Below are 20,990 nucleotides of genomic sequence, written 5' to 3'. Positions count from 1 at the left end.
GTAAGTGCTCCACTTCAAGAAAAGGAGTACTAGTGGCACCTTCGAGACTAACCAATTTATTTGAGCATAAGCTTTCGTGAGCTACAGCTCACTTCATCGGATGCATTCAAGAAGCGAGCTGCACTTCATGAAAGCTTATGCTCAAATAAACTGGTTAGTCTCTAAGGTGCCACAAGTCCTCCTGTTCTTTTTGCGGATACAGACTAACACGGCTGCTCCTCTGAAACCTGTTTCCACTAACCGACATCTCTAAAGCAACATCCTGTGCAGCTCAATGCCACAATGTGAATGGACCTTGCTAGCGTATTTTTTGCATTTGGATAGATGCAGCTTCATTGCAAGCAAATACCCCAACTCCAGCTACACACATCAGTGCGCTCATGAGCTGCATCCTGGACTAAAAGCAGTGTTAGAGAAAAGGCACAGTACAGGGGGAAGTATTTGTGGATTTTAATGCAGATGAGAGCTGAGGTACAGCTACTGTACATGGGAGAGACAGAGCAAGGAGGGGAGGGGAGAGAGTTGTTACAAAGACAAAATGAGCTCAGTGTTTCGCTGCATGTCTAGTTGCAAGTGAAGATACGCTGCAAACATTCAGATTCTTTTGTCATTTTTCCTGCTACTCTTGCCCTTGGGAATAAGATTGCTTAGTATCTGCAGAACCATCAACGAATTGTTTTGTTTTTGTTTTTTTATTCCCTGGCAAAATAGTGCGAAGGAAGGCAAGAAATAAAGGGGTTATTACTGATGGCTCAGAGATGGAGAAGAGAAACTAAGTGAAACTGACTATTCCTGTTTGGCAAGATTAAAACCTCCTCATTTCATATGCCTTCCCTCTCTCCCCCACTTTCTCACACAGAAATGTCTAATTTTATATGCAGAGTGGAGCTGAGATTTCACTCCATGGCCTAGAGGTGCAGACTATTCCCACTGCACTAAAATCAGTGCTCAAGGAGAGACCATACGGTGGTAGTTTCAAGGTTTCTCTCTCTCTCTCCCCACATATAATCTATATCTTTGCATGGAAGAGGCCACTCAGAATAAATTGTAATGCGTTTGTGGCTATAAGCCAAACCATCAGATGCGTGGATATATCTTTGGGGTGTGATATATGCAGAATTACATGCCCAGAACCTGATCTTGCACTATTGAAGACAATGGCTGTCATCCCATTGATTTCAATTGGAGAAGGATCAAGCCCCCAAATATCAGGAGCTGTGAAGTCATCCTGCCATGCTTCCAAGTGGTGGGTGTGTGGTTGCGATTATTAAGGCACAGACAGCTTGTGAAATGAACAATTGGATTATTTTTATTTGAACATTACATAACAGCAATGGAAGCCAGCTGTAAAATGCAGCCTGCCCCAGTCTGTTCTACCTTCCCCGGCAATCACCCTGTCTTCCAAAACAAACCACCACCTTTGGCCGCTGCAGCCACACCCACACTGCATTGCAACGGCAGCTGATCCACACAGCCTCAAAAAAAAAGGACAGAGCAGCACAAGACCACTCTATGTGCCAGTGCTTCAGGACAGCCCAAGGCCCTTCAGGGTCCCTAATCCTATTACAGAGCTAGAGGAGACTGCAGGATGCCACTAGCCCTGCATAAAGAAAAGGAGGACTTGTGGCACCTTAGAGACTAACCAATTTATTTGAGCATAAGCTTTCGTGAGCTACAGCTCACGAAAGCTTATGCTCAAATAAACTGGTTAGTCTCTAAGGTGCCACAAGTCCTCCTTTTCTTTTTGCGAACATAGCCCTGCATAGCTCTCCAAGGAGCCAGATGTAGCTTTGGTCCAAATCTCTTTTCTGCATGTTGGCATCCAGGCCTAGACATTATCATCCCATGCAGAGAAGTGCATATGGTTATAAACAACCTTGTCTTATGATTGTGCAGGGACCCTGTTCCTATAAGTCCTGACACAAAGACAGACAAATGAAATTTAGTTTGGGCACAGAAAATTCAGTGCTGTGTCCATTTAAGGCCCTTCCTTGGTATTTCCACTGAGAAACTGAGCTTGGTGCACGCCTCGGAAAACTCTGCAAATATTCCCTCCGTTGACCATTCGAGTGCGCAATGGCGACGTTCAGACCCCTGCTGTTTCTGTTCATTTCTGCTGCAGTCAGACCCAAAAGAGCCCAATGAGAATCAGGGCTAGGGGAAGATTTGATCCCCTACCCAAATTGATTATAAATCTAAGAAACCACCGTGTGTGTTTTCTCTGAACATTTTAGTGAACAAATTTATTTCTAGAACTGGTTAGAAAAATAGGTTTTTTTCCCCCCCTGGGAGAAGTTTTTTGGGGGGATGGAAGGGAGATCATCATAGAAATTGAAATCAGCTAAAAAAAAAAAAAAAAAAAAACCTAATTTTTTCTGCAGGAAGTTTCAGACCAAATTTGAAATGAACATTTGTTTCAAATGGACAATTCAAAATGAAACTATCATTTCCATTTCATTTTGAATAATACTTTAGAAAGACATCATATCAAAATGTCATTTTATTTCAGCTTTTTAAAAATAAAAAACAAAGCATCATTTGAAGTTGAAATGAAACAAATTTTAGTTTCAACGTTTTCTGTAGGAATTTTTTTTGGTCTGAATTGACATTTTTCTGTGAAAAGTTTCAGTTTTGACCAAACAATATTTGACCAGCTTTATTTATTGGTTGTAGGAGACCGTGAACTTTACATGTAATTATCATTTATTTTGCAGCAGCATCTAGAGGGTTCAGCCAGGATAGGGCTCCATTGTGTTAGCTGCTGAACAAAAACATATTAGAGAATATTCATGGAAAGCAAACTTTGAACTTGTAAAGGGCAAAGATTCTCACTGGAAACCGGATTTGTTCATCTAGCCAGAGAACAAACACCTTGTGACTCCAGTGTCCAATTAAAACTAACCATCCCAGCTCAACTATCAGAAACTCAGAATTATTCACAGAAATGATGTGTTCAATCATTCTGAATTACTAATCTATCTGGGTAAGTCACACACAGCTCACTCCATCTCAGAACAGAAAAAAGAAGCTAAATTCATCCAATAAATTATTCACTACAAATTATTTGCTCAGGTTTCATTCAACCACATCCATTGTATATTGGGAAAGAGATGTATGAAGGTGTCCTATTGATGTCTGGGATAGAGGCAGTTCTCAGTTGCATCTGTTTTCCAAAGAATCGAACGCCACAGAAAGCAAGTTAACTCTGCAAAGATCAGTGCTACACTGACACATAGGCAAGTTCAAGAGTTGCAAAAAAAGTCTACAATACAGAGAGAAAAATATTCAGCTAGAGCGAGAGCAAACTATCCAATCTCCAAAGCCCAAGAACACGTGCAAATTCTACCCTGAACTCTCTGCAGTACAAGACAGCCAGATTTTCAGAAGTGCTCAGCCTCCATAATTGGGGCTTGATTTACAAATGGGCTCAGCTCCCATTATTGGAGCTGCTGGGTGTTGAGCACTTACAAAAATCTGGCTCACTAGTGCCACATATGGTACCTTAAAGGGGACAGGGATGAGCCCTGGAAAGCTCATAACCCGTTTTTGCACAATTAATCTTTTCTTATGGGGCTGAAATGAGACTTTAGTGACAAACGGCCGGCTATTTCCACAGGAAAAGAGGGGTTTTCTTTAAAAATACCAGCTCTGCAGGGAGTATGCTCGTGGAGCAAAGGCTGTTTTTGGAGTTTCTTCTCAATTGGGACATAAATGGTGTTTGTTCAACAGCTACAAATGTAGGAGAAAAACTAAAATCTGTCCCAGAAAATTCTTTCCAAAATTTTGCATCAAAGAATCAATCTCCTGTAACGGCAGCAGAGACCACAGAAGGTACAACGTGGCCAAAGGGTACATGCACCGCACTTCACAGCGTACAGAATCCAAGAACTGGAGATTGATTTGTAAGTGGGTTGGGTTTTTTTTTGTTTTTAAACAAAAGACAAATGCAAGATACAAACAGAAGGTAAAAGTCAAATAAAATGAATCAATTGCACAGCTATGCCCCTTCCCCCTGCTGCTTCCGTTCCCTGTAGCAACATTCCTGGAAGAGCCATCTGTGCCAGCATTGCTTCTTCTAAAATATTGTGTCTCAAGACTGGAGGTATCACCAAGAACTACACTACAGGGCTTACGTCCTCCCCTCTGCATTCAGCAGTAGCTTAATCCAGGGAATAGAACAGTCTGGGGACCAGTCATGGTTGCTCCCATATTCAAAAGCACCCAAATACCTGGGAGGCATTGTGTTTTATAGGGGCTTTGTCAGAAGGTAACATTCTACTCTGGAGCACAAAGAAACCAAGACAGTAGAGGCCTGGCCTGGCCTGCCAGGAGAACAAACACTGCTGCAGCTGCTGGAAGAGCCGCTCAGAGCCAGCTGAAGAGGAACAAAGACCGAGATGGATGGAGGGGAACGTGCCGGCTCCGATACGCTCCTGCTGGCACCATCAGTGCAGCACCTGCTTCTCGCAAGCAGCTCAACATCTTCGCTGTATCGGAAGGAAAGTTCCGGGTTGGGTCTTTGCCACTCCAATTCCTTGAGGTGGGTGGGCATGTTTGGCTTGTCCCTTCAGATTTCCAGCTCCCTGCACTCACTGCATCGCAGAGCCTGGTAGGCCGGGTTACATAATGGAGCTGCTGCGCCTGATGTCAGCAGTGTCTGCTGGGATTGCACAGGTATGACAAACTAGCCTGACACATCGCTCCAGATAAACACAACACAAAACCAGGTTGGTTTCCCCATTTCCAAAACATTAACAACTCAGCTTGCACCAGCAATTACACGGGCAGACAAAACCAGGCTGCTAGCGTACCCCATTGCTCACAGGTAGCAGTTCCTATTTTCTGCACTCGTGTCTCCGTCTCCTGTGCGCTGAATTTTGGCTTCCTCTTGCAGCATTATCAAGAGCTGGAAGGTTGCTGCCTTAGAGTTGGCAGTAGCTGCTGGGGATGTCCGTTTCAGTCTCTAGGGAAGCCAGGGCAGTATATACTGGGCAAGGCTGTTTTGACAAGTTCCTTATTTATTAACAACATGTCCTCCTCTACCATGCACCAATCAAGGCTCTTGTCAGTTTCCACTGCCAACAGTGGCACAAATTCTCCCTCAAAGGTACAGCCATGGCAAAACATTCACGTAAACCGGAGCTGAGCTTTGAGCAAACCAATCTGTGCCGAGGAACCCTAAGAACAGAATTGTCATTTTGTTGACAACAATGCAAACCTTGGTGGCATCAGCAGAGTTTTGCATTGAGTTTCATGTTCACCAAGTCATTAAAACCCATGCACAAAGAGCCCCCACCCTCAAGCTGCCTGTAAAAATTCCCTTCGCCTAGAGCTTGCCAGTGTTCTAGGTTGGGAAAGACAGGTCCCATTTCAGACTCGCCCCGTCACTGATTACTAAAAGCACAGCCAGGGTGGATATGAGAGTGACTGAAGTCCCATTGTGATTAATATTCCACAGCCTGTCCGCTAGTGCTAATGCGTTCACCTTCCATTTATCCCAACACAGCCCCACACAGTGGCCAAATCCGCAATCTGAGTGCAGTATTCATTTCTGACTGACACAAAGCCAGCCTCACATTTACAACCATTTACACCTTTCCTCCCGAACTCCATGCAGCGTGTTCCCTACAGCTCAAAGAGTGTACGCTCTGGTATCCCATGTCAAGGCGGGGTATGTACTGTATTATTTTCCTCTTACTAGCATTATACAATGGGATATCCTTCTGCGATTGCCTCCCTGTTTAATGGGAATTTATTTAATTTTGTTTTGATGATGTGCAGTGCTGTTAATTGCTGTTCTAACACGTCTCTAATGATATATCCTTTCTAATTGTTTATAGCTTGCCTACCTCTTAAGTGCTTAAATACATTCAAATACTAATCTATTCTCTGCAAAATTAGAAATTTCTTCTCAGCAATGGATAGCACAGCACATTTAATATGAAAACTTGAGTTCAAATTGCTGAACTCTTACCTGATCTCACTAACTACTTGCTTTTTGAAACCTAGTTTTTCAATATAGTCTTCAAATTGCAGAACTGACTTTGCAAGTTTAGACAGCAGCAAGAAGAGATGCAGCAGGGAATGTTACAATGGCATTATTTAAACAGTTAGAGAACAATATAACCAGCAATAAAATTGCTTTTAATTTAAACAGCGTCATTCTGCATTTACGTTTTTGATTGCATTGTCCCATTTAAAATACTACTTGGCCAGTTACAAAATCAGCTGCAAAGATTTCTTCTTTTCATGCATTTCCTTTCTATAATGGATAGGTTCAATGATCTTATAAAGGAGAAGTTTTATCCACAAGGTATTAACATAATGAGACTGTTGGGGACACTGGGGCATGGCCACTAGGTAACTCGAGGGGATGGAAGACCACGAGTGTCGATGAAGCCCCCTCGCACTAGGCCCAGGTGTCCTTGGCCACCCCCCCCCCCCCCGCCTGGAGGCACTCGCAGCAGCTCTGCGTTCTAGGCCCAAGTGTCCTTGGCCCCCCCGCCTGGAGGCACACACAGCAGTTATGCTGAGAATCTGCAACAATATGCTGCAGAGTCAGACTGCCTGAAACTAAACAAGGCCAAACAGGGCAGATATGGAAGAACAATGCTGAATAAAGCAGCTTTATGTATAGTTTAACAAATGATACAGAGAACCAAGGAACTAGCTGGGAACTGGATTGGCTGGCTATATGGATACTTGGGGCAGCTTGCTATTGGGTAAGTATGCTGGGAAAAAGGATGTATAAAAGCCTGTGTAACTTCCTGCTCTGGGTACAGGATTTGAGATTCAAATCTCCCTGTACCTATTTGAAGCTTCAAATAAACTTTTCTGCTTCTCCACCCCGTTGTGATTATTGGGTGTAGCACACCGGGTAACGAACCAACTCAAGCTGTTGTTCAGCCTCTCGGCACTGGGTGCCGGCAACAAGACCAAGCAGAACAACAAGTATTCCATACGTTGGGGTAGCATTGCCAGACATTCCTAAGTGCCAAAGAAAAACTTAGAAAATCAAGTCCAGGCCATATATTGAGTGGATGTAGCTCGGGGACTTGTTTTACTGTTCTCGAAGCATGGGAATTTTAAAGAATAGTCTCTACATTTCTGTATCAAGATTCAATGCTAGCCCAAAAAGTGGTTCCACCATAGCAGAAGAACTCTGCAGTTGCCAGCAATAGATTATAGCCATTGCAAAACGTCATTCTAACAAATTTAGGCTCTGAGTAACAAAGAAGATCTTACCTCATAATGTGCCACCCGCTGAGATTCTGATATTAGCTGAGCACTGCACACTTTGCAATAGCTTTCCGTGAATAATTCCTGGTCAATATCAGACGACTTCATCTGCGTACAGTGATACAAACAGACAACAGAACAGAAGGAATGATTATTTTCAGTGCTAGCACATACCACGGACAATAGAGAATAGTTACATTTCACAATGATCCATGAAGAGCGGAGCAAACCAACGTTCTGAAGAAGTTGGATGCTCTCCAAAATTTCATTACAAGTGAACGAAGCTGTAGCATCTTAAATTCTGTAAGCGCACAGGTAAGCGTGGAGAATATCGGCAACCCCAGCTAGATATCGTTGTATGCAATTCTCACATAAATGGTGAGTTCTGCATCCAGTAGGGACAGCTGATGATCTATTGGTTTCTATTCTTAAATGATTTGGAACCATCAAGTTATGCACACAACTAGCCTATGTAAATGTGCTTTCTTATTGCTGATACCCTCCCTTCTCCGCCTTCTTACTGTCTGTTACATTTACTTGCTGTGTCTTTCTTAAATTGGATCATAAATAAACTTTAGGACAAGAACCAGGATACCCTGTAATACAATGGGGTCCCAATATGGGCTTGGCCTTCTGGTTTCCATTAAAATATACTAAATAAAATAATAAGGGACTCAAAGGAAACAGAAGAGAGCAAATGAAATGTTCTCAGCCTGCAAAAGAAAATCCAGACCTAAAAACATTTACCTTTTTAATAAACATAAGTCATTAGTGCTGGTATGATTTCCAGATTTCCACAATGAAAAGCCAGACACAGAATTAGTTACGGAACACCCACCCCCCAAACACACACCCCTTGCTCTGCCATGACACTGTTCGCTGCAGTGTATGGCGACATGTCTCAGTCTGAGGACCAGAAGTGCTGTGAAAACATTTCTAAGAAACACCTAGAGACACAACAACACAGGAGGTGTGTGTTCAAGACCTATGGATCACTACTCAGGACTGATGGATCATTTAAGTGATGCAAAGTCCCTTTGACTTGGGGCATGAGCAGGACTTGAACATTTGTCTCCAAAGTCACGATAAGACAGGGTATTGACCCACTGCACCTCCCATTTTACATATATGGATTTTTACCATGTGTCATCATGCCTCACCTCCAGACTGCCTCCTAGTGGCCAGGTACAACATTACAGGGATTTTCTCAGCACAGCACAGCACCGCCTCCAATTATCCTAGTGCCACAAAAGTCCACTGAGAGGCGTGGCCTCTCCCTTCAGCCAGCTCACCACTCCGCCCATTCCCCTTCTGGGGTTAACTCAATCTAGTTTATTTCAAGCCCATCTCCCAGCCTCTGTCTGGCCCTTTCTGTTCTTCACGGTCTCTCTCCTCTTGGCCTGGGGCAAGGCTGCTGTTACCCCATTGGGAGCCCTATGCAAGAATATTCCCCCCCCATGACACTGCACCCCATATTCTCCATAGCGATATTATTATATGATAATGGCATAATTATGATGCATTTTATGCAAGATGGGTCATGTAAGATGTCATTGGAAAAGCTTTGATTTGCTGAATACGATTATCCTATTTGTGTGCACGGATCATTTTTGTGTCTGAAGTTATGACTATTGATTCTGTATTTCACATGTAGTTACACCTGGGTGCTGCTTACTAGGCAAGATGCTTCCAGTCTAGATTGTGAGTGGGGAAGGGCCTATTTGAGGTAATGAGGCCCTCAGGGGGAACAACAGGCCTTAGGAGAAGTTTATCCCCCACCTGGTGAGCCATCCTGCGAACGCTCCAGACAGCTCGTAAGTAATGGCTGCTTTGACTCAGCAAGGCGTGCAAGGGCCGGTGACCAGATCATCAGACTCTGGACTCCATCTTGGGACGTCAGCGTTTTTCCACAAACCGAGGGTTTGAGACAAAGGGTCAGGACCGCCTGAGCCACCTGTAGGGCTTGGGGCATCAACGGCACCTGAAGCTGACAGAGGCCTGCACCGCTATCCAGAGTCACAGGCAAGGTCTGGGATGGGCTGCTTCGCACCGCTCAACTTGAGCTGGGACCTGACTTCCCAAAGGGGGCGTTGAGCTGCCCGGTGTGGGTCTTGGCTCAGCCCAAGCCCTCTCCTTTCCCTTGCAGGAGGTAGGAGGATCTGCCCCTCACTAAGAAGAAAAGGAGTACTTGTGGCACCTTAGAGACTAACCAATTTATTTGAGCATAAGCTTTCGTGAGCTACAGCTCACTTCATCGGATGCATACTGTGGAAAGTGTAGAAGATCTTTTATACACACAAAGCATGAAAAAATACCTCCCCCCACCCCACTCTCCTGCTGGCAATAGCTTATCTAAAGTGATCACTCTCCTTACAATGTGTATGATAATCAAGTTGGGTCATTATGCAAGGCACTGCATTTAGCCGTATGGAGTGGAAATCTATCAACTGCATGAAAAAACTTGTACAGATACAGACAGACATCATCTTCCTTTCCAAATGCAAACAGATGGACATCATACCAAAAGGACTGAAGGTAAAAAATCCATTACAATCTACATACCACACAGGCTATGCTGACAGCTTGTGCCACACGCTCTCAAAGAAACTGCGGAATCACCTGATCAACATCCTCTACAGCAAACAGGGAAAGATAAAGAATGAGCTCTCAAAACTGGATACTCTCATAAAAAACCAACCTTCCACACAAACTTCCTCGTGGCTGGACTTTACTAAAACTAGACAAGCCATTTACAACACACACTTTGCTTCTCTACAAAAGAAAAAGGACACTAAACTTTCTAAACTACTACATGCCACAAGGGGCCACAGCAATGGTTCCCTCAACCCACCCAGCAATATTGTTAACCTATCCAACTATACTCTCAGCCCAGCAGAAGCAGCTGTCCTATCTCGGGGACTAAATTGGTTAGTCTCTAAGGTGCCACAAGTACTCCTTTTCTTTTTGCGAATACAGACTAACATGGCTGCTACTCTGAAACCTTCCCCTCACTGTCTTCTTTGGCTTCTTGGCTGGAGCCGTGGAGGGGGATCGGTGCTGACTGGGGGACAGCGCTGGCGGAGCACTGCACGCCGATGCCGCAGGGCTCCGTGCGGAGCTGGACCCTTGCTCCAGTGCTGGAGCGAGCGCTGACTCCATCAGGAGTGCTTTCAGGCGGTTGTCACGCTCCTCTTCCATCCTGGGTTTGAAGCACTTATAAAATACGACACTTGTCACTTATGTGCCCTTCGCCCAAGTGCATCAGGCAGCTACTACGTGGATCGCTGATGGGCATAGGCCATTTGCAAGGATCATAGGGCTTAAATCCTGGGGACCGGGCCATGCCTGGCGGAGTCCCATTCAGGACTAATGAAGACTTTAAGAACTAATTCAACTACTAACTATATACAACTGCATTACAGGTTTTATAATGTTCACAAGAATGGAGAACAAAACCAATGTTAGCCAAAGCAGCAAACGTTCCAGCACCGGCGGCAAGAAGGAACTGAGGGTGCAGGGAGCTGGCAGTGCCCCATATACTGCGGCATGTGCACACCACTCCAAAGGGCACCAGAGCCGGGCCCCTACAGATACCACTGAGGGGGAAAACTTCCAGCACCGGCACATGTGGTGAGCGCGTGCACACACACACACACACACACACACACACACACCACCACCCCCCCCCCCAATATGGAATGGACATGAGCAAGCACTTGAACTGCTAATTCATAGGCAAACTAGTGTGTTAAGCCTAGTTTGCATTTTTGTTTATTTGCTAGGTAATCTGCTTTGATCTGTTTGCTACCCCTTAAAATCTCTCTTTTGTAGTTAATAAACTTGTTTTTGCTTTATCTAAACCAGTGGATTTGAGTGAAATGCCTGGGAAATCGTAGCTTAAGGGGAAAAGGCTGTTGCATATTCCTCTCTACATTGGGGGGGGGGGCAACTCTGTGAGTTTACACTGTACAAATCCCTGTGCAGTGCAAGACAGTATAATTTTGGGTTTATGATCCAGAGGGAATGCAACCTGGGGAGCAGAGTTACTCGGCTGCAGCCTTTCTACTGTTGGTTCATGCAGTGGCTGGTCAGAGAGCCTACATGTTACTGCAGCTGGGTGTGTCCCTACCTGCGAGAGTGCTGGAGGAAGCGTAGGACTGGGAGCGGAAGTGCAGCTTGTCACAGCAGCACTGTGAGAGGGAGCCCAGGCTGGTGGGTGAGAGGGCTCAGTGGTACCCCAGTTCCAGGTGGCACCCCGGGGGAACTCGTCACCCCCTGACAAACACATACTAATAATTAATGGGGGACCTCCTTGAACTGCTTGGGGCCCTAAGCAAACGCTTAGGGCCCGTCTTCACTAGCAATGCTAAAGCGCTGCTGTGGCAGCCCTTTACCGTGGCATGTGTGGTCACGGCGCAGCTCTGGGGGAGAGCTCTCCAGGAGGGGTGTGGCTCCCAGCGCTGGGGCACGGTCTACACGGGCACGTTACAGTGCTGAAGCGTGCAGCGCCCAGGGGGTGGTTTTTTACACCCGCGTGAGAAAGTTGCAGCGCTGTAACGTGCCCATATAGACAAGCCCTAAGTCTGCTTATGCCTGGCACAGCTCTGCCTGGGGAAGGGGGGTAGAGGGGCCCACGCCCAGCATTCTGTCCCCTGGGTTCCAGCCCAGGGACCCTGTTTAGGCAGCTAAGGACATTCCTTCCATCCTTCCCAGTTTTCTCTGGGCTGCTCCTACCTGTACCTCAGTCACCAGCATCTTCACAAGATCTGCAGATTCTGCAGCCCCTACCTTGAACTGGTGGTTCCTCAGCTTCTCCTAGGACCAACTACAGAAGTGTTTCCTAAAAACCAGTCTCAGCTCTTCCCTGTGGCAGCTGGATTGTACTGCAAGTCAGTAGCTCTCTCCTTTAAACAGGTGTTCCCCCTCAGCCCTCTCTCTGGGACTGGGTTTGTATCCCGTTACTTTGCCTTGGCTTAATCAGTTGCAAGGCTTTAGCCAGCTCTCTTCAGCTGAGCACCCTCCCCAGTTAGCCTTCCAATCTGAAGGGGTCAGCAGCCCAGCCTTCTCCTCTCACTCTGTCTGCTGGTGGGAGGAGACAGCACCCGTTTTTATGCTGCTCCTCTTCTCCTAACATTTTTCCAGTGGGTTGGGAGACGGAGCAGCCCGGCCCTGCCTTCTCTGCAAGGTTTTATGCCCTTAAAGTTCCAGTCTCAGATTCCTTCCCCAATCACCATTCGGTCTCCAGATGTACTTATGGGACCTTCCAAACCCTTAAAAGTCGAAGCCAGGCACCAGGGCGGGCTGACCATTAGGCACCGCTGCCCTCAGTGGCAGACTACCTCCTCACAGCACTGTTTTACTATTTTAAGTGTATGAATTAAGATTGCAAACTGCTTTCCATCTTAATTATCCTCCAAATATATAAATACTGATGTGCATAACCATTTATAACATGTATTACTCCGACCTGAAACATGCTTGTAACACCTGCTAGTTTTTAAAGAGTTAATAAAGGATTATCTAAACATGTAACTTTATTATAAAATGCGATGGACACGTCAAACTGCATGACAGCGTTTTGCAACTGTATTCCAGACCCCAAGGGAAACAGCCCTGGAGATTTACTAGGTTTTGCTGTTCTCAGAGAACTATTTAAATATTTTTGTTTTCCCTGCAATTTCCTGTAAGGAAATTCACAAAAATACATTAAATGAGTGACCTGGCTAATAGGAATCTCTAAATCCACTGCACACTCCTTCCTCATTATGCAAGTGACTTCAGAAATCAAACGTTATGAAAAGATTTCCAAGGTACAAGTCAGGAAGAGCAAAGCTGGTAGGAACACGAACCCTAGCAAAGCAACTGAGCAGCAGAAATCGCTTTAGAAGCGGCATATAAAAATCTGTGTCCTGATCAAGATCCATTTTCTATTTGTACATCAGTCACAACAACCCCATGTGCAGTCTAAGCTGGTAAACAAATACAGCTTCTTTAGCACTGATCTGAGTCAACTGATTGTGATGGAAAATAATGTGGAAAATAAAAGGCTACAGAACAGTGTAGGCAGAAAAATTACCATGTGCAGAAAGCATGTTTCTGATAGCTAATTACTGGGTTTGAAGGTATGCTCACTCACTTTTGCTACCTGCTCTAGGTTTAGCCTCCATTTGTATTCTCTGGAAAATGATATATGAGGAAACTATTCCCCAATATTCCAGCGGGTATTTCAGGCACCCAGAAATTTCATTGTGAAATCCTGTCAAGCACAGACTGAAAATGCAGGAAAATAGTCTCACTTAAATCTAACAGATTAGCTTTGCATCAAATTTAAGGATCTCAAGCCAGAAATCAAGTAGCTAAGGGTGTTAATTCTACTTTGCTTGCCAATGGTACGTACTCTAACATCATAGGAACCCTGCAACAGCTAACCAGTGTAGGGCACGAGGTGGAGCCGCAGCATTAGCTCATCCCTTTACATTATGAAAAACAGATCCTAAGCCTAGTCTCCCTCTGTTGTATGTGCACCACCTCAGTCCTTTATGGATAAACCTGTAGGATTCCCATTAAAGGAAGAGAACCTGATGTTTTCCGTATATGCAGTGGCTCTCTGTGTATTGACTCCGCAGGCCTGAGAGCCGAAGAGGTGGGAGTAAGATTGTTACAGGTCAATATCATCCGCTAGCTACATTTCACGTGCTACGGTTACCACACATTGATGGAATACATCTCAGCGGGTGGATCCAGTTCTTATGCTGTCAATTCCTAAGCAGAATGTTACATATTACGAGTATTATGGAAAGATTCATGTGTGGTCCTGTTCAAATTAACTAATAGGGCCACTTCTCATCACGTGGGACATAGCTACAGACCATGCACAACCAAAGCATTTCCATCGTGTTGTGAGCCTTTGTAACCCCATTGGTGCCAGCGGATCCCGAAGTGCGCATGCAAACTAACTGAAAATGTGCATTTTCTAGACAGGGACCACTTCACCAGCCATGAATGTGCAGCCGCTCCTGGAGTGAAATACGCAATTGTTTAAACATCACACAGGAATGCTATGTTAACAGGTTAGCACAGGAAAGGCCCAGTCCTGTGACACCCCAAGGACCACTGGTCCCAAAACAAACAACTTCTCCCATTGAAATGCCACAGGGATTTCAGTCATCATATTTTGCCTCCCTACATCAGGCCATACTAGTTAACACCCCTGCTCTGGTCAGCTGTGCCATGGGATCCTTATCGACCTTGGGTGTACAAAGGCCAGGACCTTGAGCAACGCTGCATTGCGGAGCACTCCCGCCTGGGCGCTGACTCAGGGGCACGAGTGCCACCCACTGCGGCACGCAGCACACCTGCAAGACCCTGGATTTCCCCGAGAGAACTCCCCTCCGCACACTGACTCAGCCCAGCCTCACTCAGCGTGGGAGAGCTCCTCACTGCCAGCTGGATGCGGCTGAGCTGAAGACATTAAATCTGTGGGGAGTATTAGAAGAGGCTTCATATATATCTCTTTTACTGATTAGCCCCAATTCATTAATGAAAAACTGAACACCTGTTGCTTACTGATACCACTTCTCTCATGGAGGGTGACCAGACAGCCACTGTGAAAAGGAGGGTGGGGTGGGGGCTGATGGGCACCTATACAAGATGAAGCCCTGAATATTGGGACTGTCCCAATAAAAGCAGGACATTTGGTCACACTTGCAGAGCAAGCCCCTTGGAGGCACAGTTGCATTCGGTACATTTTCCCGCTCCAATTGCTCACAGGACCAGCCTCCCCACACACTCCTGGAGAACATTTAATCCAAATAATTCTTGTCCTGGCTTCCCCTCCTGCAGGAATCACAATGCACTCTGCCCAAGCCTGCACACTTCCAGCCTCCCAGCCCGTGGCTTCTAAGGACTTGCCCACTCTCCGCTTCCAACAGCGGAGCAGAGGGACACCAAATTGCTCTGACCTCTTTCAGTAGCATGGATGGGGCCTGCCATTGTCCCTCTAATTAGCATTGTTCTCCCTACGTTACCATTAGAGGTGTCAGAGAAACAGCCGTGTTAGTCTGTATTCGCAAAAAGAAAAGGAGTACTTGTGGCACCTTAGAGACTAACCAATTTATTTGAGCATAAGCTTTCGTGAGCTACAGCTCACTTCACTGGATGCATATGCATCTGATGAAGTGAGCTGTAGCTCACGAAATCTTATGCTCAAATAAATTGGTTAGTCTCTAAGGTGCCACAAGTACTCCTTTTCTTTTTTCATTAGAGGTGTGAGGCTATTCGCCTCTCCCCAGGTGCAATTCAGGGCTCTACCCTGGTTCAGTCCTGGATGTGCAGTTGCGTCTCTCTAACGGTGGGAAGCGGGTGGCTGTAGATGCGGTCACATGAAAACACTATCCACAGCGATGGCTCCTACCTGGGAGGGGAGTCCACAGCTATTCTGTGTGCTGACAGGCAAAGCCTGTCCCAATAAAAGCAGGACATTTGGTCACACTTGCAGAGCAAGCCCCTTGGAGGCACAGTTGCATTCGAATGCAGAGAATGGAATCGTGGAAGTCAACGAATGGCTACGCAGGTGGTGTCGGAGAGAAAGCTTTGGATTCTTTGACCATGGGATGGTGTTCCATGAAGGAGGAGTGCTGGGCAGAGACGGGCTCCATCTTACGAAGAGAGGGAAGAGCATCTTTGCCAGCAGGCTGGCTAACCTAGTGAGGAGGGCTTTAAACTAGGTTCACCGGGGGAAGGAGACCAAAGCCCTGAGGTAAGTGGGAAAGCGGGATACCGGGAGGAAGCACAGGCAGGAATGTCTGTGAGGGGAGGGCTCCTGCCTCATACTGGGAATGAGGGGCGATCAACAGGTTATCTCAAGTGCTTATATACAAATGCACAAAGCCTTGGAAACAAGCAGGGAGAACTGGAGGTCCTGGTGATGTCAAGGAACTATGACGTGATTGGAATAACAGAGACTTGGTGGAATAACTCACATGACTGGAGTATAGTCATGGATGGTTATAAACTGTTCAGGAAGGACAGGCAAGGCAGAAAAGGTGGGGGAGTAGCACTGTATGTAAGGGAGCAGTATGACTGCTCAGAGCTCCGGTACGAAACTGTGGAAAAACCTGAGTGTCTCTGGATTAAGTTTAGAAGTGTGTGCAACAAGAGTGATGTAGTGGTGGGAGTCTGCTATAGACCACCGGACCAGGGGGATGAGGTGGATGAGGCTTTCTTCCGGCAACTCACAGAAGCTACTAGATCGCATGCCCTGATTCTCATGGGTGACTTTAATTTTCCTGATATCTGCTGGGAGAGCAATACAGCGGTGCATAGACAATCCAGGAAGTTTTTGGAAAGCGTAGGGGACAATTTCCTGGCGCAAGTGCTAGGGGAGCCAACTAGGGGGGGCGCTTTTCTTGACCTGCTGCTCACAAACCGGGTAGAATTAGTGGGGGAAGCAAAAGTGGATGGGAATCTGGGAGGCAGTGACCATGAGTTGGTTGAGTTCAGGATCCTGACGCAGGGAAGAAAGGTAAGCAGCAGGATACGGACCCTGGACTTCAGGAAAGCAGACTTCGACTCCCTCAGGGAGCGGATGGGTAGGATCCCCTGGGGGACTATCATGAAGGGGAAGGGAGTCCAGGAGAGCTGGCTGTATTTCAAGGAATCCCTGTTGAGGTTACAGGGACAAACCATCCCGATGAGTCGAAAGAATAGTAAACATGGCAAGCGACCAGCTTGGCTTAATGGTGAAATCCTAGCGGATCTTAAACACAAAAAAGAAGCTTACAAGAAGTGGAAGGTTGGACATATGACCAGGGAAGAGTATAAAAATATTGCTCGGGCATGTAGGAAAGATATCAGGAGGGCCAAATCGCACCTGGAGCTGCAGCTAGCAAGAGATGTCAAGAGTAACAAGAAGGGTTTCTTCAGGTATGTTGGCAACAAGAAGAAAGCCAAGGAAAGTGTGGGCCCCTTACTGAATGAGGGAGGCAACCTAGTGACAGAGGATGTGGAAAAAGCTAATGTACTCAATGCTTTTTTTGCCTCTGTTTTCACTAACAAGGTCAGCTCCCAGACTGCTGTGCTGGGCATCACAGAATGGGGAAGAGATGGCCAGCCCTCTGTGGAGATAGAGGTGGTTAGGGACTATTTAGAAAAGCTGGACGTGCACAAGTCCATGGGGCCGGACGAGTTACATCCGAGAGTGCTGAAGGAATTGGCGGCTGTGATTGCAGAGCCCTTGGCCATTATCTTTGAAAACTCGTGGCGAACGGGGGAAGTCCCGGATGACTGGAAAAAGGCTAATGTAGTGCCAATCTTTAAAAAAGGGAAGAAGGAGGATCCTGGGAACTACAGGCCAGTCAGCCTCACCTCAGTCCCTGGAAAAATCATGGAGCAGGTCCTCAAAGAATCAATCCTGAAGCACTTACATGAGAGGAAAGTGATCAGGAACAGTCAGCATGGATTCACCAAGGGAAGGTCATGCCTGACTAATCTAATCGCCTTTTATGATGAGATTACTGGTTCTGTGGATGAAGGGAAAGCAGTGGATGTATTGTTTCTTGACTTTAGCAAAGCTTTTGACACGGTCTCCCACAGTATTCTTGTCAGCAAGTTAAGGAAGTATGGGCTAGATGAATGCACTATAAGGTGGGTAGAAAGCTGGCTGGATTGTCGGGCTCAACGGGTAGTGATAAATGGCTCCATGTCTAGTTGGCAGCCGGTGTCAAGTGGAGTGCCCCAGGGGTCGGTCCTGGGGCCGGTTTTGTTCAATATCTTCATAAATGATCTGGAGGATGGTGTGGATTGCACTCTCAGCAAATTTGCAGATGATACTAAACTGGGAGGAGTGGTAGATACGCTGGAGGGGAGGGATAGGATACAGAAGGACCTAGACAAATTGGAGGATTGGGCCAAAAGAAATCTGATGAGGTTCAATAAGGATAAGTGCAGGGTCCTGCACTTAGGATGGAAGAATCCAATGCACCGCTACAGACTAGGGACCGAATGGCTAGGCAGCAGTTCTGCGGAAAAGGACCTAGGGGTGACAGTGGACGAGAAGCTGGATATGAGTCAACAGTGTGCTCTTGTTGCCAAGAAGGCCAATGGCATTTTGGGATGTATAAGTAGGGGCATAGCGAGCAGATCGAGGGATGTGATCGTTCCCCTCTATTCGACACTGGTGAGGCCTCATCTGGAGTACTGTGTCCAGTTTTGGGCCCCACACTACAAGAAGGATGTGGATAAATTGGAGAGAGTCCAGCGAAGGGCAACAAAAATGATTAGGGGTCTAGAGCACATGACTTATGAAGAGAGGCTGAGGGAGCTGGGATTGTTTAGTCTGCAGAAGAAAAGAATGAGGGGGGATTTGATAGCTGCTTTCAACTACCTGAAAGGGGGTTCCAAAGAGGATGGCTCTAGACTGTTCTCAATGGTAGCAGATGACAGAACGAGGAGTAATGGTCTCAAGTTGCAATGGGGGAGGTTTAGATTGGATATTAGGAAAAACTTTTTCACTAAGAGGGTGGTGAAACACTGGAATGCGTTACCTAGGGAGGTGGTAGAATCTCCTTCCTTAGAGGTTTTTAAGGTCAGGCTTGACAAAGCCCTGACTGGGATGATTTAACTGGGAATTGGTCCTGCTTCGAGCAGGGGGTTGGTCTAGATGACCTTCTGGGGTCCCTTCCAACCCTGATATTCTATGATTCTATGATTCTATGAAAGCCGGTGCAGGCTCCCAAGGCTGGTTGCTGAGTTTACACAATGACAGGAGCAGAGAGAACCCAGTGCCCTAATCACAGGAAGAATGCTGCCCCGAGGGCTCGCTGACTGCCTTTGCATTTTAAAGGGTTTTATTGCTTTTTAATAGAGACACAGTGACAAAGAGGAAGAAGAGTGAGGGACAGAGAGATTAGAGGGTAGAGGAGAATAAATGGAACCAAAGCCTCCTTTATGCCATCTCTTGAAGTCTTTGTATTAGACTAAAGCATGCAGAGGTCTCAGTCAGACATAAAGCCTGTGCAGTTAAAAAAAATTCAGAAGCTTTTGGGAACAATAACTGTTTAGTGTACAATTTATTACCAAGTGTCTGAGAAAAAAAAACAAACAGTCATCTCAGCAAAGGGGTGTTCTGTATTAGAATGTGAGCTACCTCCATTAAAGGAAGATTTCCATATAAAACCTGTACCCGTTTATATAAATCATCCTCACAACAATACCACCATGAAGCCAGACAGATTGAGGACAGATTTAAATTCAAGTATCAAGCACTGACAAGGAGAAAACAGAGTTCTTTACCAATCCCACATAGTTCTTGCAAAAAATGGTCAATAGCTAAAAGGTACCTAGAGCAACAGCTGCAGACAAAGTATCACTTTATTTCTGTTGTACTTTGCCGAATGACAGCCGAAATAAACATTCATTTTCAACGGGATTTCTCCTCAGCAACAAACTACAGCATAAATGCAAATTTCACTTGGTGCTAAGGCAGTATTTTGATTGAGCTTTCTTTTGTATATTACAATACACAAGACACCCACCACTCACCTGTTCAGCAACAGCATACAGACCCAAGCAGAGAGTACTAGAAATACAGGTTGTTAGAATAGGGAAGGGAGAATACAAGGAAGGGGAGAGGGAAGACAATGAGATTGTCCAGGATGTCTCTCTCCTCGACAAGAGACTCTATTGCTCCTGAAAGGTCGGTAAGTATTTCCCCAAGCCTGGGTGAATGCTCTCCCTTTCTGGGCTCTGAATCATGCAAGAGAAACTCCTTCACAGGGCCACATCCTTGCTCTGAATGGGCTGAGAACACCTCCCAAGCTGTCTCCCCAGCAGCAGGTCAGATATTTCGGTTTCTGGCTGACACAAGGGTGGCAGAGGTAACTCAGTAGCCAAAGAATTAAAACACACTTTTTAGGGAACCGCAACAAACATCTGGGGTGCGTCTAACTTGAGAGACTAGTGTGACGGTGGCTTCTATTTCCACCCGAACCAGTCCGCACACCCATCCCCAAGCAAGAATGTGGCTCCTGTCCAGCATCAAAGCGTCATTCTACCTGTCCTAGAGATTTCCCTTTACAAACCCATAACAGACCGGTCCCTGTGCTTCCCAAGCAGACAGGCAAGATCCTACAGCCAGTGCATGCTGCATTTTGGAGTATAAGGGACTGGACTCGGGTCCAGAATGGTCCTATTGGCAAGTGCTGTGCTGGGCATGCATATAAGATCATAGGATTAGATGATAGATGGATGTGTACTCAGTAAGATCTGCCATCATTCCTACTCCAAGCTGGATTCACTTTCGCATCACCTCCTAAACACACACACACAAATTACATAAAAGGCCTGATTCTCCTTTCACTTACACCTACGTAAATCAGGAGTAACTTCACTTAAGTCAATAGATTGATATAAAACAGGTGTGAGACCATAATCACACTCAGGGCATTTATTTCAGCTCAAATCAATCAGGATTTAGTATTTCACAGGGTGATAAGAAAAGTAATAGAATGAATGACACACCAGCCAGCGCTGGGTGCTCCCTGTGGAGGGCCACCCATGACTCCCAAAACACTTCTGCCATCTGACAACTTCTCATTCTGAATCATTGGTCTGGGTGCAAAAGCTAAACAGAGGAATACTGAAGCTTTGCTACTAAACAGAACTTTGATGTTCAAGGAAAACTAGATTCAAGTTCTCCTTTTCCTGACTGGCTATATGTACAATGAAAAAAAAAATTTTTCTTTCCTGTTGGA

The 20,990-nt window shown here is 45.9% G+C and overlaps 1 protein-coding gene across 2 annotated transcripts in view; it reads right to left on the bottom strand.

Annotated features, from left to right (window-relative positions):
• ZMAT4 (zinc finger matrin-type 4) overlaps window positions 1-20,990 on the bottom strand; it is a 158,418-nt gene that overhangs the window by 110,178 nt on the left and 27,250 nt on the right. For both annotated transcript variants that reach the window (XR_012636338.1, XM_074940021.1), the window contains exon 2: window positions 7,246-7,347. Coding sequence is in view for 1 of the 2 variants with exons in the window: in XM_074940021.1 (XP_074796122.1) it covers window positions 7,246-7,347 (102 nt within the window). In the remaining variant the exon portion in view is untranslated. The remainder of the gene's footprint in view (window positions 1-7,245; window positions 7,348-20,990) is intronic.

Source organism: Natator depressus, chromosome 26, assembly GCF_965152275.1.
Source record: "Natator depressus isolate rNatDep1 chromosome 26, rNatDep2.hap1, whole genome shotgun sequence".
Lineage (NCBI taxonomy): Eukaryota > Metazoa > Chordata > Testudines > Cheloniidae > Natator > Natator depressus.
Note: the sequence above shows the minus strand (reverse complement) of the source record. Positions and strands in the feature narration are given on the sequence as shown.